Source organism: Megascapheus bottae, chromosome 6 (assembly GCF_031878675.1).
Source record: "Megascapheus bottae isolate mThoBot1 chromosome 6, mThoBot2.hap1, whole genome shotgun sequence".
In the NCBI taxonomy this organism is placed as follows: domain Eukaryota; kingdom Metazoa; phylum Chordata; class Mammalia; order Rodentia; family Geomyidae; genus Megascapheus; species Megascapheus bottae.
Window position 1 is genome coordinate 62,758,553 of NC_143514.1, and position 24,648 is coordinate 62,783,200.

The 24,648-nt window shown below is 38.9% G+C and overlaps 1 protein-coding gene and 1 non-coding gene across 5 annotated transcripts in view; one reads left to right on the forward strand and one right to left on the reverse strand.

Annotated features, from left to right (window-relative positions):
- The window catches only part of Zmym4 (zinc finger MYM-type containing 4), a 112,143-nt gene that overhangs the window by 10,726 nt on the left and 76,769 nt on the right, over positions 1–24,648 (reverse strand). For all 4 annotated transcript variants that reach the window (XM_090335257.1, XM_090335256.1, XM_090335258.1 and 1 more), the window contains 8 exons: positions 23,301–23,419; positions 21,778–21,949; positions 19,916–19,969; positions 19,385–19,564; positions 18,300–18,394; positions 8,958–9,129; positions 8,708–8,803; positions 5,680–5,831 (listed from right to left, as the gene is read on the reverse strand). In XM_090335257.1, the coding sequence (XP_090191383.1) occupies positions 5,680–5,831; positions 8,708–8,803; positions 8,958–9,129; positions 18,300–18,394; positions 19,385–19,564; positions 19,916–19,969; positions 21,778–21,949; positions 23,301–23,419 (1,040 nt within the window). The remainder of the gene's footprint in view (positions 1–5,679; positions 5,832–8,707; positions 8,804–8,957; positions 9,130–18,299; positions 18,395–19,384; positions 19,565–19,915; positions 19,970–21,777; positions 21,950–23,300; positions 23,420–24,648) is intronic.
- On the forward strand, positions 5,175–5,311 carry LOC150062120 (small nucleolar RNA SNORA17). The gene has a single exon (XR_016536070.1). It is a non-coding gene; the product is annotated as a small nucleolar RNA SNORA17 (small nucleolar RNA).

Genomic DNA, 24,648 nt, shown 5'->3' on the forward strand with positions numbered 1-24,648 from the left:
CTGGTATGTTACTGAATAGTAGGGGGCTTATACACAAAACTAATTGGCATACATTTCAAAAGTTTATGAGATAGTAGGGCATTAGTGGCTCTCACCTGTTATCCTAGTTATTCAGGAAGCTGAGAACTGAAGATGGAGGTTCAAAACCAGCTTGGGCAGGAAAGTCCCTGACACTCTTATCTCCAATTAAATACCAGGAAACTGGAAGTGGTATTATGGCTCAAAAGTGGTAGAATGCTAGCCTTGAGCAAAAGAGTTCAAGGACAGTGCCAGGTTCTGAGTTCAATGCTCATGACAGATATGAAAAAAAGAAAAAAAATATGGGATTTTGGAAGCATCTGAACTTTCCTATCTAAGGAAAGAATAAATGTTTGAAGAGATAAGTATATTTAATCTGATTTAAACACTATGCAATATTCATATTGAAACATTACATTTGTACTCCATTAATATGTATAATTTGGGGGGGCTTTTATATAATTGTGTACATTTTGTGCTGGAGCTGGGGCTTGAACTCATAATTTCACTTGGCTTTTTCAATCGAGGCTGATGGTCTATGACTTGAGGCACATCTCCATTTCCTATCATTTTTGTTTTCATGTGTCTATTACAATGTAAGTTTAGGTTTGGGGACATAATGGCCCAGTGGTATTCATACAATTGTGGTAGACAGTCCAAAACAGTAGTGATGACAGTGACAGTGACGGGGTGGGATGTGACTAAAAAAAAGAAGAAGAGCAAAGGCACAACACTTCAGATCAGCAGAAGAATGAGATGTTATTTTGTTTTTAGATCTATGACGTGGCATTGTGAATACAGCGAGTAATAATGTACTGCATGTTTCAAAACTATTGATAAAAGAGTAAATTCGACTGTTTTCATCACAAAAGGTGAGTATTTGAAGCAACAGATATATTATTCTACATTATAATTTATAAATCATATTACTGTACTACCACATAAATATGTAGTAACAATTTACCAATTGACAATTTAAAACAAGAATTTTTAAAAACTGGGTTAAGTATCACATTTATATATAAAATTCTCAACTGTTTTTCTTTAAATCAAGAATATAAATCTTAGAGGCAGGTGCAATTACAATTACCTATAGTCCTAGATACACAGGAGGTTAAGGCAAGAGGATCGTGTAAGTCCAGGAGTTTAAGACTAGCCTAGCATTAGCAATCAAGAAAGATCTAATTCTCTGTCTTTATCTGTCTGTCTCTTTTGCTTAAGGCTAACATTCTATCACTTGAGCTCTCCTTCCAGATTTTTGGTGGTTAGAGATGACTCTCACAACTTTCCTAACTTGGCTGATGTAGAACTGCAATCCTTCTGAGTAGCTAAGATTATAGGCATGAGCCATCAATGCCAGGCTTTCCTTGTTTTGTTTTGTTAAAGTAGTCTGGTGCTTGAGCCCAGGGCTTGAGCACTGTACTTGGGCTTTTCTCAAGGCCAGAGCTCTACCACCTGAGCCACAGCATCATTTCTGGCTTTTTGTGTATATGTGGTACCGAGGACTTGAACCCAGGGCTTCATGCATGCTAGACAAGCACTCTACCACTAGGCTGTGTTGTCAGCCCCACTTTTTTTTGTTTGTAACTGAATTCATGTTTAATAATTTTTACAGACACCATGTCCTTCTTCCCACTGCCCAGTGGCAACAGAGGTGGTGCACCTGGTGGGACGTTAGCAGGGAGAACAGCAGTCCCAAGAACAAAAATGGACTAATGGGCTCCAAGGGAGGCAACCATATATATATATACATATATATATATATATACACACACACACACACATATATAAAATTTATATTGAGATCTATGTATAGCTATATATGTCTAACTATATATAAAATTCTTAACTATATATTTATAACTATATAGCTATAGCTATGCCCCAGGGGATTCTCTCTTAAAAAAAAAAAAAAAACAGAAGCGAAGAAGAGAACAAAGGAAAGGGAAAAAAGGTGTATTGAAACAAAATGTATTATTCACAGAAAGACTGAATAAGATAGGTCTAACTAGCCAGGCGTGGTGGCTCACACCTGTAATCCTAGCTACTCAGGAGGCTGAGATCTGAGGATCAAGGTACAAAGCCAGCCCGGGCACTAAAGAATCTGAGGCTCTTACCTCCAATTAACCTCTAGAAAACGGGGAAGTGGGGCTTGGCTCAAGGGTAGGGCAGTAGCCTTGAGCTGAAGAGCTCAAGGACAGTACCCAGGCTGAGCTCAAGCCCCATGACCCACCAATAGATAGATAGATAGATAGATAGATAGATAGATAGATAGATAGATAGATAGATAGATAGGTCTAACAATTGAAAGAAATCCCGGCTTCATATGTAATTAAATGTTCCCTTTAGGTAGGAAGAGCAGGAACACAATGGGAACAAAACAACCTGGATGGCTAAAAGGAATCACTGAATAGCACATTCGCATAATGCTGAGTTTTCTCTTAGGAAGGATCTTGCTTTATATATCGATCTGGAGAGATATCCCCATTTAGACAAACAAACTGTAAAAACATGTGTAGAGGTCCCACCTGTGCAGGTTCCATTTCACTAAAAACATAGCAAAGCAAACATTCTTAATAAAGACATAAAATTCCATACAGAGATGAAAGAAAACTTGGCAAGGGAAAGAGACACCAACAACACTCACATTATTCTACTATGTGGAGATAATAACCATAGTAAACGTTTACTTCATGTATTATTTATATACCTCTGTCAACATAAAGTGATACGCATATAATTTATACTTCCATTTTATTTATTTACTGCTTTAACAATATTTGTATATGCTAACAGCTGTATTTTTTGAAATGGGGTCTTACTGCCCTGTTCAGACTGGTTAGAAACTCAGATCCTTTCACCTATTTTCCAGAGAAGCTGGGATTATGTGTATGCGGTACTATATAGTTTGTAAACAATAAATTAAACTTTAGTGATCATTGAAGTTTCCACCAATATTTTTCCAATGGTTCCTGATCTACAGAATATGAGTTTCAAAGAGACTTGCAAAAACTGAATCACTAGATATTAAATAAATAGAAAAAAAAGAAACCCCAATCTCACACCACTTTTTTTTTTTTCCCCTCCAGTCCAGGGCCTGGGCACTGTCCTTGAGCTTTCTCTAGGCTAGCTGAGCCACAGCACCACTTCCAGCTTTTTTTGCATATGTGGTACCAGGGAATTGAACCTAGGGCTTCAGGCATGCTAGACAAGCACTCTATCACTAGGCCACGCTCCTGGCCTCACATCACTCTCTTTTTTTTTTGGCCCATCATGGGACTTGAACTCTAGGCCTGGGCTCTTCAGCTCAAGACTAGTGCTCTACCCCTTGAGCCACAGCACCACATCCATCACACCTCTCTTATAAACAGTAAATGTATTAATGGATCTTTTTTCTTTTTCTTTTTGTCCATCATGGGACTTTAATTCTGTGCCTGGGTGCTGCCCCTGAGCTCTTCAGCTCAAGGTTACCACCCTACCCCTTGAGCCAGAGCACCAATACTGGCTTTCTGGTTGTTCATTGGAGACAAGTCTCAGGGACTTTAGTCCCTAGGCTGGCTTTGAACCATGATCCTCAGATGTCAGCTTATTGAGCAGGTAGGATTACAGGCATGAGCCACCTCACCCAGATCCTCTTTCTTGGTGTCAGCACTAAGGTTTAAACCTAGGGTCTTGAACTTGCTGGTCAAGTGCTCTATCACTTGAGCCATTACCTCAGTTCTTCCTTTGTTATTTCTCCTAATAGCATGAAATCTATCCTAACAGATAGAAATCTTCCTATTTATACCTTCTATGAAGCTAAGATTACACATGTGTATCAGTATGCCCATTCTTTTATTTATTTTTTTGGAGGGGGGAAAGGGGTCAATTGTGAGACTTGTGAACTCAGGGACCTGGGTGACTTTTTTAAATCTTTATTTTATTTATTTATTTTATTTTATTTTTTGCCAGTCCTGGGGCCTGAACTCAGGGTCAGATCACTGTCCTTGGGCTTCCTCAAGGCCAGAGCTCTACCACTTTTGCCACAGCATCACGTCCAGCTTTTTATATGTATGTGGTACTAAGGAATTAACCCGGGGTCTTCGTGCATGTTAAGCAAGCACTCTACCACTAAGCCAAACTCCCCCCCCCCACCTCCAGCTCTTTTTGCTCAAGGCTAGTGCTCTATCATTTGAACCACAGCTCCACTTCCAATTTTCTAGAGATAAGAATCTGACAGACTTTCCTAATCAGGCTGGCTTGGAACCACGATCCTCTGATCTCCTGAGTAGCTAGGATGGATTATAGTCATGGGCCACCAGCACCCACCTACGGCTGTCTTTTTTTTTTTTTTTTTTGTATTTTATTGTCTGGATAATGTATACAGGAGTTACGGTTACATTCATCAGGTGCTGGGTATATTATTTCTTAAACCTTGATACCCATTTCTCATGTTCTTGTCCCCCTTTCTCTCCCCATCCCCCTCCCAGTCATCTTATTTTTCCACTTTCCCTTTCCTATTTCAAATATATGGCTGTCATTTGAATGGCTAAGTGTCTTATTAACTTTTTTAAAATTTTATTGTCAGGATAATGTATAGAGGGGTTATAATTACATTTGTCAGGTAGTAGATGCATTATTTCTTGCACATTGATACCCCTTTTCCTCCAACCCCCTGTCTGGTTAACTTCTTGTCTGGGATGGTCTTGAACATGACCTTCCTGATCTCAGCCCTCTGAATAGACAGAATTACATGTGTGAGTCACTGTGCCCAGCTAAATGGTTTAATTTTCAGACCTTTGTTAATGTGGTGACAATGACATATTTATCTTCAGCTCAGGCTACTGCCTTACCCCTAGGCCTGGGTGCTGTCTCTGAGCTCTTCAACTCAAGGCAACCACCCTACTCTTTGAGCAACAGTGCCACTTTCGGTTTTCTAGTAGTTAACTGAAGATAAGAGTCTCATGGTCTTTATTTCCTGGGCTGCCTTTAAACTGCAATCTTCAGATCTCGGCCTCCAGAGTAGCTAAGATTACAGGCGTGAGCCACTGCATCTGGCTTTCAGTTGCTTTTTTTGGTGAATTGCTATTTACACACTTTCTCTTCACTGACATATAAAATGCCCCATCCTCAATTTTTGTAATCATAATAACATCTAGTTTAGCTTATTAAAAAGCTATACTTTTATAGTAAGGACAACTGGTCACTAAGGAAAGTATAGTGACATTTGTGTCAGTATGTGGCAGAGTGAAGAAAGGCCATTTACACTCTGTTTTAACCCATGAACAACTGAATGATTTATGACACTTGCCAGTGCCCTGTGACTCTGTGTGCATGTGCTAGCCACTTGAAACCCCTCTCAGAGTTGATGACCAGGGAATGTTCAATGGTCCTGCATTTGAAGGGAGCCATTTGCCAGGAAGGTTAAAGGAAGTTTCACTTAAATTGACTTACTGAAAGTCATAAAAAGCAAAAACTCTTAGGAAGCAGGGCAGGACAATCTATACTGTAATTCCAGCTACTCAGGAAGATTGTGAGTTTGAGGCTAGCCTGGGCTTTAGGGACAAGACCCCATCTCAGAAAGAGAAAAAAAAAAAAAAGCATAGGAGTAATAAGTAATAGATTGCTCATTTTTACAAATTCTGTTTTATTAAAAAGGGAATCCATTTAAAACTTTAGTACCTGCTGAATTCCAAGGCACAAGTATAAGATACTGTCTGGATCGTATTTTTCACCATTTGGTCTCCGCACCTCTTGGATAAACTGGCATAAGCCCAAACTCAACTCAGCGAAAGTGCAGGATAGAATATCTTCCTTCAGCTTGATAGGACGGACTGTGAAAAGGTACAAAGTGTCTGAAATATTAATTTATAACACACAGAAATAACACTTGAGTGACTGAATAAGCACTGAGCACTTCTATGCTCCAGACACTGTGGTACATACTGTGCAATAAAAAGCTAGGCACGGTGCCATCTACAATCACATCACTTGAGAGGCCGGACTGTGAGCACCAAGGCAGCCTGGACTACAAGGTGAGACCCTATCTCAAAGTTACGCACACAGAACTGACCACAGAATATTTCAAATAACAGAACATTTCTCTTTCCCCTTAGAAATATCAGAATACAGTGTTCTAGTTGCTAGACTATAAGGATGTTAAAGGTTCTAAGGATTTAGGCATACAAGAAAAAATTAAGAAGGGCAGGTAAAAAGATTATGATCATGTATTGTGTTAGGTTTTAAAGACAATTAGGACTAATTTAATTCCAGTTTGTAGAGATCCTATTCCAACAGGTTAACCAATGTTGTACAATAAGAATTAAAACACACTTTATATGAACTGCTCTTCTGCATTCAGCTGAGATTGCACATTTCCAAAGATAAACTTGGAATCTCCTGTATTGGTTTTATAGATGATGACTAGAGGCTTATGAGGGCAAGGACCATGTTTGATCCCAGTACTTAACATGCCGTAAGTAAGAGACATTCATTTTCTGGGTGAGTGAGTAATAGAAATAGGTAGGCATCTCCTAGAGTTATGGCATTTAGACAAAGTCTACAACAGTATTACTTTTCTTTCCCCTTCTTCCCTCCCTTCCCTCTCCCTCCCTCCCTCTCTACCCCCAGTCTCTCTTCCTTTTGCCAGGGCCTGTGCACTGTCCCTGAGCTCTTCAGCTCAAGAGTACTATTCTATCACTTGAGGCACAGCACCACTTCCAGTTTTCTAGTGGTAAATTGGAGATTAAAATCTCATGAACTTTTTGTGCCTGGGCTGGCTTTGAACCACAATCCTCAGCCTCCTTAATAGCTAGGATTACAGCCGGGCATGAGATACCATGCCTGGCTAACAGTATTAATTCTCTACTTTCACTATAACCTGGCGTCTCACTATGCTGTCCGGGCTGGCTTGGAACTTGTGAGTTCAAACGATCTTCACAGCTAAGATGGGGGCCACTGTCTTTTGTTGTTGTTGTTATTGATCGTGGGGCTTGGACTCTGGGCTTGGGCATTGTCCCTGAGCTCTTCAGCTCAGGGCTACCACCCTATCCCTGGAGCCACAGAGCCGGTTTTCTAGTGGTTAATTGCAGATAAGGGTCTCTCGGTCACTAGTGCCTGAGCTGGCTTTGAACTGCAATCCTTAAATCTCAGCCTCCTGAGTAGCTAGGATTACAGGTGTGAGCCACTGCGCCTGCCACTGTCTTTTATAAGACGAAAGTACTGTGGGATTGCAGACCTCCTAGATTGCCCTTATAGGAGGCTATTCCTTAAAGATTACAATCGAACTGTAGAAACTCAACTACATCTCAGAGAAATAGCTCCAAAAAGCAGGGCTGGGTCTGTTCCAAGACCAGCGGCACAGACTACCAGCAGGTGAAGCTAAGAGCCTTAACAATTACCCAATTACCCAGATGAAAGAGTTTATAGTTTATAGCTGAAAAATGACCATTTCTTCTCTGTATCATTCAATAGAAACTTTGTAACTTCTTCCTTTTTTTTTTTTTTTTGCCAATCCTGGGGCTTCAACTCAGGGCCTGAGTGCTGCAATTGGACTTTCTCAAGGCTAGAGCTCTACCACTTGAGCCACAACACCATTTCCAGCTTTTTCTATGTATGTGGTACCCAGGAATCAAACTCAGGCCTTCATGCATGCTAGGCAAGCATTCTACCACTAGGCCAAACTCCTGGTCCCTAACTTTTTTTCTTTTTAAAATGGATGTGAAACTGGAACGTGATGTGGCTGTTGCAGAATTGGCACTGAAAGCCAAGAGTTTGGCCTAGTGGTAGAGTGCTTGCGTAGCATGCATGAAGACCCAGATTTGATTCCTTGGTACCGCATACATAGAAAAGGCTGGAAGTGGTACTATGGCTCAAGTGGCAGAGTACTAGCCTTAAGCAAAAAGTGTCCCGTGTCCCAAGGACAGTGCCCAGGCCGTGAGTTCAAAGCACCAGGGCTGGCAAAAAAAAAAAAAGTGAAAAGTGAAAACTTCTATGGGCCATAAAATTACAACAATAACTATATATTTGAATTGTTTGTCTCTCAAGTTTCTTGACAGCTAAAGTGAAACTAATGAGCACTGCTTGTTATATAAATTCTGTTGTTAAGAGAAATTCCTACAAAAGCAGCAAAAAATTTCCAAGTTACTTTTAAAAATCTCATAGTGGATTCTATATCAGTTACTATATTGATATGAGACTGAAGAACACATTTCAAACCACTTTCAGTGTTATAAAATACAATGAATCACTTGCATTTACAGAATAAATTCACCTTTAAAAGAAACAACCTTATCTATATGTAAATATCTATATGTAAATAACAGTGAAGGAAGGATATTAAATGCCGTTTCTTATCTTAAAACTCAAAATTCCTGCTAGACACCAGTGAGATCTGAGGATATCGATGTGAAAATAACCTGTGCAGTCCATGAGATTCTTATCTTCAATTAGCTACCCAAAAGCCAAAAGTGGAGCTATGGTTCAAGTAGCAGAGTGCTAGCTAGCCTTGAGCAAAGAAAGTCAGGGACACTCCCAGGCCCCAAGTTCAAGCCCCAAAACCAGCACTAAAGAAAAAACACCAAAAAAAAACCCACCCAAAAAAACAACAACAAAAAAACCCTCCAAACTTCAAAGTTTAAACATTCAACTCATAAATTTAAACCAATAATACCTAAATAATTCAAAATAAATGGAAAAAACAAAATTTTACCTCGACAACCTGGCTCTGAGGATTCTTGAGAGTGTGTCTGGTCTTGAGTACTTCCTAAGGGGTCAGAACATGGGCTGGATGAGGCTTGTTCACCTCCTAGCAATAGACAAAGGTAAGTTTAAATAACAGTAAGAATTAAATAAAGACAAGCACCAAGTTTTACAGAGTTCTGACCTGGGAGTAAACTATGGCTTTACTAATTTGTATCTCCCCATCTAAACCAAGATACAAAGTCATGCTGTGTATTTACCTCCGCACTTTAGATCCCCCTGTTCTTCCTTGGCATTTTTCCACTGGACCCAGTTCTTCCAGGCATTTACCCCATACATATATTTCAGTGTCATCCCAGACACCGAACACCCTTGAAAGGCTCCTTGAATAAGACTCCTGGGCTCCACAGCTACGATAGACTTCTTCCGTCCCTGTGAGAATTCCAAAAATTTATAGAATATAAAATTTAGCTTGGGATCTTTAAAGTAAGAGTTCTCAAAGCAGGGATAAATAATATGGAATTTGGCTTTACATCCTAAAAATTCAGGATTCTTAGAGCTGGAAAGGACTTTAGAAACTAGCTAATCCAATCCATATGAGAAAGAAGGAAAAATCATTAAGTGTAAATCCCTCTTCAATTAATTACCAATGAGTGGCTGCTTATTTTTCAGGTATTGGATCCACCCACTGAGATATGAATAAATATTATTATCATTCTTATCTATTTAATGGTCCATATGAATTGATCATATTATAAGATATAAAATAGGCTTTAATAAATCCTCTATTAAGGAATTAAACTAGAAACCAATAATCATGCTAGTTCAATAGATGTCAAGAAAAATCCTCTAAAATCACCTACTATTAATATACTCATAAATCCTAAGGATCACAGGAGAAATTACGAATTCAATGATAAAATATCATGACCTTAACTGAAAACCTCACAACATATCAAAAAGTCTGTGATGGAGCTAAATTGGTACTTAAAGAAGCAATTATAATACTGGAATGCTTTTATGAAAACAATGAAATAGATCCTGGTGACAAGAAAGGGAGGAAGAAAAAAGAGGAGAAAGGTCCATTTTTACTACTAGTATTAGCAATGTACAAAATCCATCAATTAAGCTTCTATCTTAAGAACCTTTGTGGCTAGCTGGTGGTAAGTACAAAAACCAGAGTTAAAATTCCAGTACAGGAATGTGGGAGATGTAGAAGAACAGATGAAAATCCATATTAAAGGGCCTGGAGTTTGGCCTAGTGGTAGAGTGCTTGCCTAGCATGCACGAAGATCGGGGTTCAATTCCTAGGTACCACATATATAGAAAAAAAGCCAGAAGTGGTGCTGAGGCTCAAGTGGTAGAGCTCTAGCCTTGAGAAGGTCCAAGGACAGTGCTCAGACACGGAGCTCAAACCCAGGACTGGCAAAAATAAATAAATAAATAAAATCCATATTAAAGATTTTTTGAAAGAGGGAAAGTGGGAGAAAAACATGGGAAAGGATATCAATGTTCAAAAAGTAATATATCCACTACTTGCCAATGTAACTGTAACCCTTCTATAAATTACCCTGACAATAAAATACAATTAAAAAAAAATTTTAAGCTGGTCACCAGTGGCTCACACCTGTAATTCTAGCTACTCAGGAGGCTGAGCTCTGAGGATCAAAGTTCAAAGCCAGCCCGAGAACTAAAGAACCTGAGACTCTTATCTCCAATTAACCTCTGGAAAACGAGAAGTGGGGCTTGGCTCAAAAGCAGGGTGGTGGCCTTGAGCCAAAGAGCTAAGGGACAGTGCCCATGCCGAGTTCAAGCCCCATGACCTACCAAAGGAAAAAAAAAATTTAGTGAATTTCTACTAAGAATGACAAAGAAAAAGAGAGAATATATAAACCACCAGTATGTGAGTCAGAGGTAGACATTTAAAAAAATAAGGGATATTATACATACTGTAATCAATAAAATGAACAACTATATATAATGAAAGATTCTGGAAAGAAACAAAGCTTGTTCGGGGTGGGAGGAAGATAGCATGAATACTCTCAAAAAAATCAGATTTTTAATTTTAAAACCTCACAAAAAGACATTAGATATATGATCTTACTGTCAAATCCCAACACAAGTAAAAGGAATTCACCAGATAATATTTCACAAAATAGAGGAAAATAAGTCTGGGCACTGGGAGCTCACATCTGTAATCCTATCTATTCATGAAGCTAAGATCTGAGGACCTCAGTTCTAATCAAGCCTTGGTACTGACAAATCTCTGAAAGTTTTATATTTCCAATTAACAAGCAAAAGGTAGAACTAGATCAACTGGTAGAGTACTAACTGTGAGTGAAAAAGCCCAGTAAGAACTTGTGGCTGTAAGTTCAAGTCTCAGTACTAGCAATTTTTTGGTGTTGTTGGTCAGTCATGGGGCTTGAACTCTGGGCTGGGGCTCAGTCCCTGAGCTCTTCAGCTCAAGGCTACAATCCTACCCCTGGAGCCACAGCACCACTTTCAGTTTTCTAGTGGTTAATTGGAGATAAGACTGTCATAGTCTTTTAGTGCCCAGGCTAGCTTTGAACTGTCATCCTCAGATCTCAGTCTCCCGAGTAGCTCAGACTACAGGGATTAGCCACCGCTCCAAGCTAGCATTTTGTTTTTTAAAAAGGAGAAAAGGAAATGCTAAGTCATTCTCTAACATCACTGTTATCCCAATGCCAAAAGTCATATCATTACAAGAAAACAAGTGAATAACTTTTCTTAAGAGACACATAATGCCTTAAAATATTAGCAAACTAAATCCAGATATATATGAAAAGAATATTATTATTTAAAAGTAGGATTTGTCCCAGGAACACATTAGTCATTTGGAAAAAAATATATTGCCATATTAACAGACTTTCAAAAAGAAAACCAGACACTATCTCAACAGATGTAAGAAATCCACCTGACAAAGTTCAATATCCAATCATGATAAAAGCTTGCAGCAAATTAGGAGTAGAAGAGAACTTCCTCATCCTGACAGAGGCCATCCACGCGAAACCTACAGAAGATAATACACTTGATGTTGAACACGGAATCCTTTTGCCTTAAGATTGAGAACAAAGCAAAAGGTCCTTTCTCATTCCTAATATTTAGCAATGTACCAAAGATCCTAGTATGTTTAATATAGTAAGAAAAAAGAAAATGCATTCAGATGAATAAGTAAAAAGTAAAACTGCCTTTGTCCATTGTAATGTAATTGTATAGGCAGAAAACTCTTCAGTTGGACAAAATTTTACAACATAAATACACAAAAATAATATGCATTTCTATATACTAATATGGAACACGGAAGAATACAATTTTTAGATAGGATGATGATGGTGCATGTCTGTAATTCCAGATGCTTATGCTGAGGTAGGATTTTCATTCTTGAGGCCAGTACGAGCAAAGGTAGCCAGACCCTATCTCAACACTAAAATACAAACAAAAGATGAGATTGCTCAGGCAATGATGTGCTTGCCTAGCAATCACAAGGCATTAGCTTCAATCCCTAATACTGCAAACAAAACACAATAAAAAATTTTATCTAGAATAAAGCCAGGAACAGTGGCTCATACCTGTAATCCCAGTTACTCAGGAGGTAGAAATTTGCTCAGGGCAGCCTGAGCAAAAAATAAAATTCCATTTTAGCCAATAAGCTGGGTGTGGTGGGACACACCATTCCTGCTATGTGAGAGGCCAAGGGTAGAAGATCTGTTGATTAAGGCTAGTCCCAGCAAAAAATCTCAAGATGGTACCTTGCACATGTTTGAAAATTAAAGCAAAGAAACTGCTTGGAGGTATGGCTAATGTGGTAAAACATGAAGCCTTGAATTCAAACCCCCAGAGCCTGACCCCAAACTTATATATTTATGAAGTCAATCTGACAGAATATAAGGAAATGTAAAACAAAAATGTAAAACACTGTTGAGGGAAATTAAAGATGAGCTAAATGAGTAAATGAGAATGATACCAAGTCCAGATTATTCATAATTGCTAAAGTAACGGTTCTATAATCTATAGATCCAGAGCAACCCAAATCAAAATTCCAGCTGTCTCTTTTATAAAAATCAGCAAAATCACTCTAAAATTCACATAGATGTACAAATGCAAATTTAGAAATTGAAATTATACTCCCAATTTCAAGACTAATTGCAAAACTGCATTAATCAAGGAAGTTAGTTGATGCTGGTGTAAAAATGGGCATATTAATCAATGGAACAGAACAAGTTTTGGAAATAGGACCACACGTATAGTCAGTTCACTTAATTAAAGTGCCAATGTAATTCAATGGGAAGGACAGCCTTGATTCCAAGAGTGCTGTTAGACGTGCTAGTTATCCATACGAAAAAGATCCTTGACTACTACATCTAAATCCACAGGTAAAAATTCAGCCCAAATTAACTACCAAAATAAAAGCTAAAATTATAAAGCTTCTAGAAGAAAGTAAGAGCTCAGGTGCATGAGTAAACATTTTTAGATGGACTATTATGAAGTATAAAGAAGTAGAAAGGCCGTGAGTTTGGCCTTAGTGGTAGAATGCTTGGCTAGCAGGCATGAAGATGCAGGTTCGATTCCTCAGTATCACATACATAGAAAAAGCCAGAAGTGATGTTGTGGCTCAAGAAGTAGTGTTCTAGCCTTGAAAAAATCCAAGGACGGTGCTCAGGCCCTGACCTCAAGCCCAAGACTGGCAAACAGGGTGGAGGTTTCTTAAAGAACTGAAAATAGACCTTCCCTACGATCCCGCCATACCACTTCTGGGCATCTACCCTGAACATCATAACCCAAGATATGATAAGGACACCTGTTCAGCTATGTTTATCTCTGCACTATTCACAATAGCCAGGCATTGGAAACAATCCAGATGCCCTACTGCAAATGAATGGATACAGAAAATGTGGTATATATATACAATGGAATTCTACATAGCCAACAGACAAGATAAAATAATGGCATTCACAGGGAAGTGGATCAATCTAGAGCGAATCATGTTGAGTGAGACAAGTCAAGACCAAAGGAACAAAAGGCACATGGTATCCTTAATATGTGGCTATTCGATCCAAACAGTACAAGAGCGAGGACTCAATAGTTGCATACCCAATGCTATGGACATGGTATTGGACATATAAACATAACTACATAGTCATAAAAACCTATGACTCTATAGACATAATGTTTTATTTCATAAATTAATATGTATCTATGATATACAAACCCTTAGCCTAATTTTGATTATGTTCTAAAAACTAAGTGCCAGTGATTATATATAGAGATTCCCTCCTTGAACACTTGTTTGTTAAACATGTCATTTGAAAGATGATGTAAAAATCAATGTTAATAAATTCTTTAATTAAAAAAATAAAGTAAAAATTAAAATTTAAAAAATTGGCAAACTGGCCAGGAGTTTGGCCTAGTGGTTAAAGTGCTTGCCTAGCATGCATGAAGACCAGGTTCAATCCTCAGTACCACATACATAGAAAAAAAAAAAGCCAGAAGTGGTGCTGAGACTCAAGTGGTAGAGCTCTAGCCTTGAGAAAGTCCAAGGACAGTGCTCAGGCCCTGAGCTCAAGCCCAGGACTGGCAAAAAAAAAAAAAAAAATCGGCAAACTTTCTTAAAATTAATTTTTTCTATTGGGGGGGGGGAGAAAGGCCTGGAGCATGGCCTAGTAGTAGAGTGCTTACAAGCATGCTATAAGCATGCATGAAGCCCTGGTTTGATTCTGTGGTACCACATATATGGAAAAAGCCAGAAGTGGTGCTGTGGCTCAAGTGGTTAGAGCACTAGCCTTGAGAAAGCTCAAGGACAAGGAAAGAAGGAAGGAAGGAAGGGAGGGAGGGAGGGCGGGAGGGCAAGCAAGCAGGCAGGCTAAACAGAATAAGTGGGTGCAAGTGGCTCATGCCTATAACCTAGATACTTCAAGTGGCTGAGATCTGAGGATTGTGGTTCCAAGGCAGTCTAGGCAGTAAAGTCAGTGAGACTCTTATCTTTAACAACCAAAAAAAAAAAAACAGGTCACAGGATAGAAGCAAAACTCTGCTGATAAAAGAATTATATCCATAAAAAGTGACATGACTCTCACTCTAGCACTTGGGACACGTATTACTAAGATTGAAACCAACCTCATTATAGGCCAGCTTGGGCTATTCAATGAAACTGTCTCAAAAGACATTCAAAGGTGCCTATAGTTCATTGACAACCCTCCTACCCAAAGAAAACAAAAGATTTGAATAAGCTGGCGCAGCGTGGTAGCTCACACCTGTAATCCTAGCTACTCAGGAGGCTGAGATCTGAGATCAAGGTTCAAAGCCAGCCCAGGCAAAAAAAGGCCCGGGACTCTTTTTTTTTTTTTTTTAAAGAATTTATTAACGTTGATTTTTACATCATATTTTAAATGACAAGTTTAACAAACAAGTGTTCAAGAAGGGAATTTCTATATACAATCACTGGCACTTAGATTTTAGAACATAATCAAATTTAGGCTGAGAGTTTGTATGTCATAGAAACATATTAATTTATGAAATAAAACATTATGTGTATAGTCATAGGTTTTTATGTCTATATAGTTATGTTTATATTTCCATTACAATGTCCATAGCTTTGGGTATGCAGTTATTGAGTCCTCACTCTTGTACTCTTTGGATTTAATAGCCACATATTAAGGATACCATGTGCCTTTTGTTCCTTAGGTCTTGACTTGTCTCACTCAACATGATTCGCTCTGGATTCATCCGCTTCCCTGTGAATACCATTATTTTATCTTGTCTGTTGGCTATGTAGAATTCCAAGGACCTGGGACTCTTATCTCCAATTAACCTCTGAAAAAAAGTGGGGGTTGGCTCAAGGGGAGGGTGGTAGCCTTGAGCTGAAGAACTCGGGGCCAGCGTCCAGACCTGGTTCAAGCCCCATCACCCACAAAAAAAATTTTTTTGAATATTCTACCAAAGAAAATACATAAGTAACAAATACGCACATAAGAAGATGTTAAACAAAGGCTGAGAATGTGGCTTAGTAGTAGAGTGCTTATCTAGCAGCAAGCCCTGGGTTCAATTACTAAGTACCACATAAAGAGAAAAAGCCAGAAGTGGCATTGTGGCTCTAGTGAGTGCCAGCCTTCAGCAAAACAAGCTCTGGGACAGGGCCTAGGCCCTGAGTTCAAGTTCCACGACCCACCCTCCTCCCCCTATCCCACCCTCCCACAAAATAATCAACAGTATTAGTTATCAGGGAAAAAATATAAATCACAAGATACCACTATACAACAAAAACTGGCTAATATCCAAGTTTCATAATAGGCTGTCAAGAAGTTTTATGGACTTTCACAGATTGTTGATGGGAATGTGTTAAAACAATAAATCTGGCTGGGAGTTTGGCCTAGTGATAAGACTGCTTGCCTAGCATGCACGAAGACCTGGGTTCGATTCCACAGAACCACAGAAAAAAGCCAGAAGTGGTGCTGTGGCTCAAGTGGTAGAGCTCTATCCTTGAGAAAGTCTAAGGACAGGTCAGTCCCTGAGCCCAAGCCCAGGACTGGTAAAAAAAACAAAAACCAAAAAAACAACTAAACTAAAAATATAGAACTTTTCATTAACAAATTTAAAAAAAAAACCAGATCTTTTTTAAACTTAGAAATACACTTACCGTAAAACCTAGCAATTCCATTCTTTAAGAAAAATTAAAACATATGTTCACACGAAGATTTATTCAAGCATATTCTTCACTTTTATTCAAAAGTAACCCCAAACTGGAAACAACACAAATTTTCAATTACCTGTCACACACCTGCACAACTTTTGGGCTTTCATAATAAAATGGTATTCAGAAATACAAGAAACAGCCATTCCTCCAATGACTCAGTTGACAGAGTACTAGCCAATGAGCAAAAACAATCTGGTATTGAATTGGAAACCTGTTCCTGGACCCTCCACTTCCCCCCTCGGTCCTTCCCCTACTCTGGGGGGGGAGGGGGAGTGGAGGGAAAGAAACTGAGACATGAAAAAACAGTGATGATTCTCAAAACACTAGATGAGGAGACTCCATGGTACACAAGACTGTATACTATATAATATTGATAGGGAAATTTAGGAAAGCAAATTAAATACCATTCTGCATCAGCCTATATAGCAGATTGGTGATTGTCTGCAGCAGGAACTGAGGCTAACTACAAAAGGTAGCCAGAGAAAATGTCTTGATACTGCAGAACTGTTGACGATAGTAGCAGTGATATACTGTGTCTACTTGTGAAGCCCATCAAAAACTATACCTAGAGCCAGGGACAGTGGCTCAGCCTATAATCCTAGCTACTCTGATCTGAGGATTGCGGTTCAAAGCTAGCTTGAGCACTAAAGTCTGTGAGACTCTTATCTCTAACTACTAGAAAACTGGAAATGACGCTGTGGCTCAAAGGGTAGGGCAGTAGTCCTGAGCTGAAGAGCTCAGGGACAGCACCCATAACCTACAAAAACAATCAAAAAACTACACCTAGAATTTATGAATATATTTGTCTTTATTATCTTTTAATAGCTGTACTATTTCAATTAAACATGTACAATGCATCTTCATCAGTGTCAAGTCTACCAACCCTATCCCAATCTCTGCATCTCATTTCCTTTTTTTTTGGCAAATCCTGGAGCTTAAATTCAGGCCTGAGCACTGTCCTTGGGTTTTTTCCTCAAGGATAGTGCTCTACCACTTGAGACACAGCACCACTTCCAACTTTTCTATGTATGTGATACCGAGGACTCAAACTCGGGTCTTCATGCATGTTAAGCATGCATTCTACCACTAGGCCAAACTCCCAGCCCCTTATTTTTCAAAGTTTTAGCCAGGATCTATTTTAGCATAATAGCTTTAAAGTCAGAAGAAATGAAAAAGAGAGAGAAACAATAATTGCTTCCTACATAGGAAATGATAGTCAATTCCTCAACAGAACAGTTTTTCTTTTTGCCAGTCCTGGGGCTTGACTCAGGGCCTAAGCACTGTCCTTGGGCTTTCTCAAGGTTAGCAGCGCTCTACCACTTAAGCCACAGCACCACTTCCGACTATTTTTTCTGTGTATGGGGTCTGTAGGAATCGAACCTGGGGCTTCATACATGCTAGGCAAGCACTCTACCACTAGGTCATGCTCCTGGCCCAACAGAACAGTTTCTAAAGATAAAACTATTATTCTTTTTAACTTTGGAATAGGAAAGCCTTTCTGAAATGGGAAACAAAAACATGATTCTTGACTTTAAGAAATAAAAACAGGGCCGGGAGTTTGGCCTAGTGGTTAAAGTGCTTGCCTGGCATGCACTAAGACCCGGGTTCGATTCCTCGATACCACATACATAGAAAAAAGCCAGAAGTGGTGCTGAGGCTCAAGTGGTAGAGCTCTAGCCTTGAGAAAGTCCAAGAACAGTGCTCAGGCCCTGAGCTCAAGCCCAGGACTGGCAAAAAAAAAAAAGAAATAAAAACAAAAGCACAAAAATAGGAGATTACACAATAATATTTGAAATTACCTGACTCTCCTGTTGTGAGTTTTATGAACAACAAGAACTAATAGATTCTAGTAAAATAGAAGAAGAGGAATAAGAATTAAGTTGCTACTTACTCTTCGTCTGGGCTGAGGGAAGCCATCTCTGTGTCGTCGCCTTGTTCGAGAACGTGCCTGGACTCCCTGTCCTTTATTGAGTGGGTCAAAGGATTCTATGTAGAAAGCAAAGTATGAGTGAGTAGCTTACAGAATTATTTATATTGAGAAAAGAAATATTAAGTAATCATTATATTGTTTGTGATAAAATGAGAACTTCATATATACTTAAAAGAGAAAGAATGTAGCACTTAAATGAAGACTACATCAACACTGGAGAAAATCTTTTCTAAATAATTAACCATAGGAAATGTTTTTAAAAATTTAATCACTTCTTGGATGAATCTAGAGCAAATCATGTTGAGTGAGACAAGTAAAGACCAAAGGAACAAAAGGCACATGGTATCCCTTAATATGTGGCTATTAGATCCAAACAGTACAAGAGCGAGGACTCAATAGTTGCATACCCAATGCTATGGACATGGTACTGGAAATATAAACACAACTACATACACATAAAAACTTACGACTCTATAGACATAATGTTTTATTACATAGATAAATATGTATCTATGACATACAAACCCTCAGCCTAATTTTGATTATGTTCTAAAATCTAAGTGCCAGTGATTGTATATAGATTCCCTTCTTAAATACTTGTTTGTTAAACACGTCATTTAAAATGATATAAAAATCAATGTTAGTAAATTCTTTAATAAAAAAAAAAGAGGGGGCCAGGAGTTTGGCCTAGTGGTTAAAGTGCTTGCCTAGCATGCATGAAGACCTGGGTTCGATTCCTCAGTACCACATACATAGAAAAAAAAAAAAGCCGGAAGTGGTGCTGAGGCTCAAGTGGTAGAGCTCTAGCCTTGAGAAAGTCCAAGGACAGTGCTCAGGCCCTGAGCTCAAGCCCAGGACTGGCAAAAAAAAGAAAAAAAAAGTAAAAAAAAAAAAAATTTAACCACTTCTGAGAACATTATGGTACAGGCAGAGACCACTACACCCTAGATTACCAGTACCATATTAAAGATATTTGATGTCAACTAGGGACTCTTGCTGATGTTTTTACCAAAAGACTTTCATTGGACAGGCTATGTTCTACAAACCTGAGGGAAAATCTGCTTCCAGATCCTGTTCCGTTTCCCCTTTTGAGAATTGCTTTAATTCTGAATCAGCTTCTTGGACAGCATTTGACTTTAAGGCATAATGATTTAGCTCTTCTTCCCAGCTATGTGGTGTGGATACAGCCTCTGATTCAAGATCACCACTGTATGTACTTCCTTGGTCTGGTAAAGAAAGCAAATATACTCTCAACATTAGAAACTTTCCTGACCCTCTAACATATAAAAACTGAGATATGGACAATTACCTAGGTACACACAACAATAACTTTTGTTTATTCATGAGATTTAAAGAATTGGTTTCGTACTTTTGATAGGTACTTTAAAGCATTAACTCAATTTATGCTTTAAACAGTAAGATGAGAAAGTTATATAAATTAGCATATATGACAACTGATGTCTCTTACAGATGGGTTAAAATTGCGAACATTATAATGATTAGTAATTTTCTAGGGGTTTCTATTACCAAAAGAAGGTAAGATTTGTAAGAACTAAAATATATTTACAACTACAAACCTTTCTCAAATATCTTGGTATCTAGAAAGAGTTCCTGTTCAGAAGTTTGAGATCCTAAAGAAAAAAAGAAAAACAAAATGCATTTCAAATAAAATGAGATTCAACTGTATATATGACTATATATGACTATATTTACATAAATATGATATATATGCACATATGAATCATACCATAGAACTCTAAGTAAAAATAATTCATACATATAAAGAATGATTAATGCAATAATATTAGTGGCAAAAGCAGTTAAATAAATTACCACTGTTAACAATGCTTACGCTTTTAGGTGAAATTATGAAAAAAATTCTACTTCTAATTATACTCTTGGAAACTGTTCTCTTTCTCCCTCCCCCCTCTCTCTTTTTCTGGTCGATTGCAAGACTTGAACTCTGGGCCTGAACGTTGTCCCTGAGCTCTTCAGTTTAAGGCTATCACCCTACTCCTTGAGCCACGGTTATCTGGTGGTTAACTGAAAATTAAGAGTCACACGGATGGACTTTTTAGTGCCCTGGCTGGCTTTGAAGAGCGATCCTCAGATTTCGGCCTCCTGAATAGCTAGGATTACAAGCGTGAACCATGATACCTGGGTCTCTCTTATTTTAAGACAAACAAATCTGCTTCAAATTGTCCTAGCCAAATATACTCATCTTTACCACTTAGTACCACTTTGCCACATGGAAGAAACAATACAGTTTTATAAGTCGCTCAAAGAAGGGAAGTGCCAGTGGCTCATGCTTCTAATCCTAGCTGCTAAGAATGCTGAAATCCAAGGATGCCAGTCTGAAGTCAGCCTGGACAGGAAAATCCATGAGAGGCTTAGTTTCAATAAGCTACATAGAAAAAGCTGGAAATGTAGCTGTGGCTCAAGTGATATAACACTAGGCTTGAGTAAAAGAAACTCAGGGGCAGAGTCCAAACCCAGAGTTCAAACCCTAGGACCAAGAAAAAACAAAAAGTAGAAGCTCAAAGACCAAAAATAGAAAAAGGTTTTTTTCACCAGGTTACTAATGAAATTGCTTTTGTTTCTCCCATGAAATCAAACAGAACTACTGGGTACCAGTGGTTCACACCTGTAATCTTAGCTACTTAGGAGGCTAAGATCTGAGGACCATGAATCAAAGCCAGCCCAGATAGGAAAGTCTGTGAAACTCACAATCTCCAATTAAATAAAAGTCAGAAGGGGAGCTGTGGTTAACGTGACAGTACTAGTCTTGAGCAAAAAAGCCCAGAGATAGTGCCTAGGCCTCAAGTTCAAGCCCCAGGCCAGCAAAAAAAAAAAAAAAAAATCCACCCACAATTAAAGCCTTGATCAAGTGATAGAGCACTAGTTATGAGCAGAAAAGCTCAGGGACAATATTCAGACCTTGAGTTCAAGCCCCAAGACTGACACACACACACACACACACACACACATCAATTAACCAAAGAGAATTTAGACTCAGATTCTATTTCTTTTCTTTTATTCTTTTTTTTAATCTTATTTTTATTATCAAGGTTACATTTGCCAGATAGTAGGTGTATTACTTCTTAAACACTGATACCCCTTCTCATGTTTTTGTCCCCATTTCCCTCCCTCCACCCCTTCCAATCTTTTATTCTTTACTCTTTCTGTGTTTCTACTGGGGCTGGGTCTTGAACACAGGCTACCATTCCACAGCTTTTTTGTTCAAGTGCTCTACCACTTGAGCCACAGCTCTACTAAACTAACAAAGGAAATTCTGCTGTATTATTTTGTTTCATTATCCTAAGGTTCTGTCTGTGTGTGTGTGTATGTATGTATATACATATATATATATATATATATGTATATACATATCTGAAAAGTTTTAGCTATGTGCTTTTCCATGCTGAAAAAGTGTACCAACCTCCTTGAGACAGGGTCTTCTCCTTCTCTTCATCCTCTGCAATCATTTCTGCCATCTCAAGGAGATCAGCTTCAAATGGATGTGTGGAAAGCTTTTCCTTCATGTCTTCAATACTCTCAGTAACTCTGTCTTCACTGCCCACTGAGGATGGAATAAGCATGGGGACAGGGATCTGGAAGAAATGGACAAAGTAAAGAGTTTCTTTAAAACAACAGGTCAAAAACCATTATTTTAATATTACATAATGAAATTAGAGAGATCTTTGATGTTTATAAGTATAAACTTTGTGCGTTTTTTTGTTTTTTTGCCAATCCTGGGGCTTGAACTCAGGGCCTAGGCACTGTCCTTGGGCTTTCTCAAGACTAGCGCATTTTACCACTTGAGCCACAGCACCACTTCTGGTTTTTTCTGTGTATGTGGTACTGAGGAACTGAGCCCCAGGCTCTGTGCACACTAGGCAAGCACTCAACCACCACTAGGCCATACCACTAGCCTAGTGTTCACTTTTTTTTTTGGGGCCAGTCGTGGGCTTGAGCTCAGAGCCTGAGCACTGTCTTTGGACTTTCTCAAGACTAGAGCTCTACCCTTTGAGCCACAGCACCACTTCTGGCTTTTTTCTATGTATGTGACACCAAGGAATCGAACTTGGGTCTTTATGCATGCTAGACAACCACTCCACCACCAGGCCAAACTCCTGGCCTGGTGTTCACTTTTATAAAACTACAGACATGTTTCTGAATCCTTCCAAAGAATAAGCCTATATTGCAGTTCAATCCAACCTAGGCATGAAAATCTGTAAGGCTTTTATCTCCAATTAACCACCAGAAATCAGAGACAGCATGAAGACCCACAGTTCAAGCCCCACAACGAACAGAAAAAAAAAGAAAAAAAAAAAGATCCTATAAAAAAAGTTTCATTTTATCTGTATTTCTGCTTAACCCTGTTACAAGTGTTGAGCTTAAATATTCAGTACAGGAACATAAACAAACCTACCTACACACACACACACACACACACACACACACACACACACACACACATTATGTGCATGTGGAGAGAAAAAGGGAGGAGGAAGAGGGAGGGATGGGGAAGAGAGGGGGGAGAGTGAGAGCAAGTGTGGGAGAGAGTGATTTAGGCACCCGTACTTGAACTCAGGAATGTCTGCTGCCTTTTAGTGTTGCTCACAGATGGAATTCAACTACTTGAACCATACCTACAGCCAGATTTCTGCTGGTTAATTAGAGATGGAATCTGATAAACCCTTCTGCTTGGCTGGCTTTGAACCTCAGTTCTCAGCCTCCCGAATAGGTTTATAGGTATGAGTCACACTGGTGTCAAACCACTTCATAACTCATTTTAAGAAGGCAGGATACAAAACAAATAGATTTCTCTATAGTCAATACATATTTAGTGAAAATAGCAGTATGGTAATTTTACATACCACAGAAATGTTCTGAACACATTTATAAAATCTTAACTGAAGAAAATGCTAATTAGCATTAGTCTCTTAGGTGACCACTCACCGGAACTGGAATTCCAAATGGGACTGGAGCATACTGGGTATAAAGATGAAGAGGTATAGGTACAAACACTGGTACAGGAACTGGAACCACAACAATCTGAGGCTCATTTGGAGTGTCTTCTAGTGAGGAGAAAAATAGGTTAAGAATATTCTTAATAAATTTTTTGATTGAGAAGGGAGCAAAGAAAAGTGTAAGGGATGAACAAACAACAAGCCAGGTATAATAGTATACTGCTATAACTTGGGAGGTGGCAGATAAAAGTCAAAACTTCAAAGCTAACCTAAACCATCACAAGCTCAAGAGTTATTTAAATAAATTACATTATCTTGTTTCATAAAACAAGGCTATAAAAATGCTTCAAAGTAACTGTCATCAGCTGGGCACTGATGGTTAATGCCTGTAGTTCTAGCTACTAAGGAGGCTGAGATCTGAAGATCATGATTCCAAATCAACCTGGGGAAGAAAGTCTATGAGACTCTTAGCACCAATTAACCACCAAAAAGCCAAAAGCAGAGCTGTGCCTGCGTAGTAAAATGCCAGCCTCGAGTGAAAAAGTTCCCTACTGGTCATCATATATTAAAAAGCATTAACTCAAAATAAGCCAGGTACCAGTGGCTCTGGCTTGTAACTTTAGTAGTTAGGAGGCTGAGATCTGAGGATCGCAGTTTGAAGTTGGGCAGAGCAGAAAAAGATCATGAGAATTAGCTCCAATTAAACAGGAAAAGCCAGCAGAGCTGAGGCCGAAGTGGAAGAGCATTAGCAATGAGCACAAAAGCTCAGGGACAGTACCCGAGGCTCAGAGCTCAAGCCCAAGTACTAGCAAAAAGAATCCATGAACTCATTACAGATTGAAGACTTAAAATGCAAAACAAGGAACTCTGAAACTACTGTAAGAATATAGAGAGGAAAGCATTCAGGACACTCATGTGGGACGTTTTTGTTGTAATTTTGTTGTTGGTCTTAGGGCTTCAACTCAGAGCCTGATCACTATCACTGAGCTCTTTTTGCTCAAGGCTAGCATTCTACCACTCTTGAGCAACAGCATCACTTCTAGCTTTCTAGTGGTTAACTAGAGATAAGAGTCACTAACTCTTCCTGCCTGGGCTGGCTTTAAACTTCAAAGATCTCAGCCTCCTGGGCAGTTAGGATAAGAGGTGTGAACCACCAGTGCAGCAGCAATAGGATTTTTCTAATGTGACCTCAAGAACACAGTCAACAAGAACAAAAATGACAAATGAGAAAGATCAATCTGAATTACTGTGTATTCTAAAACTGTGGTAGGGCCAGGAGTTTGGCGTAGTGGTAGAGTGCTTGCCTAGCATGCACAAAGACTCGCGTTCGATTTCTT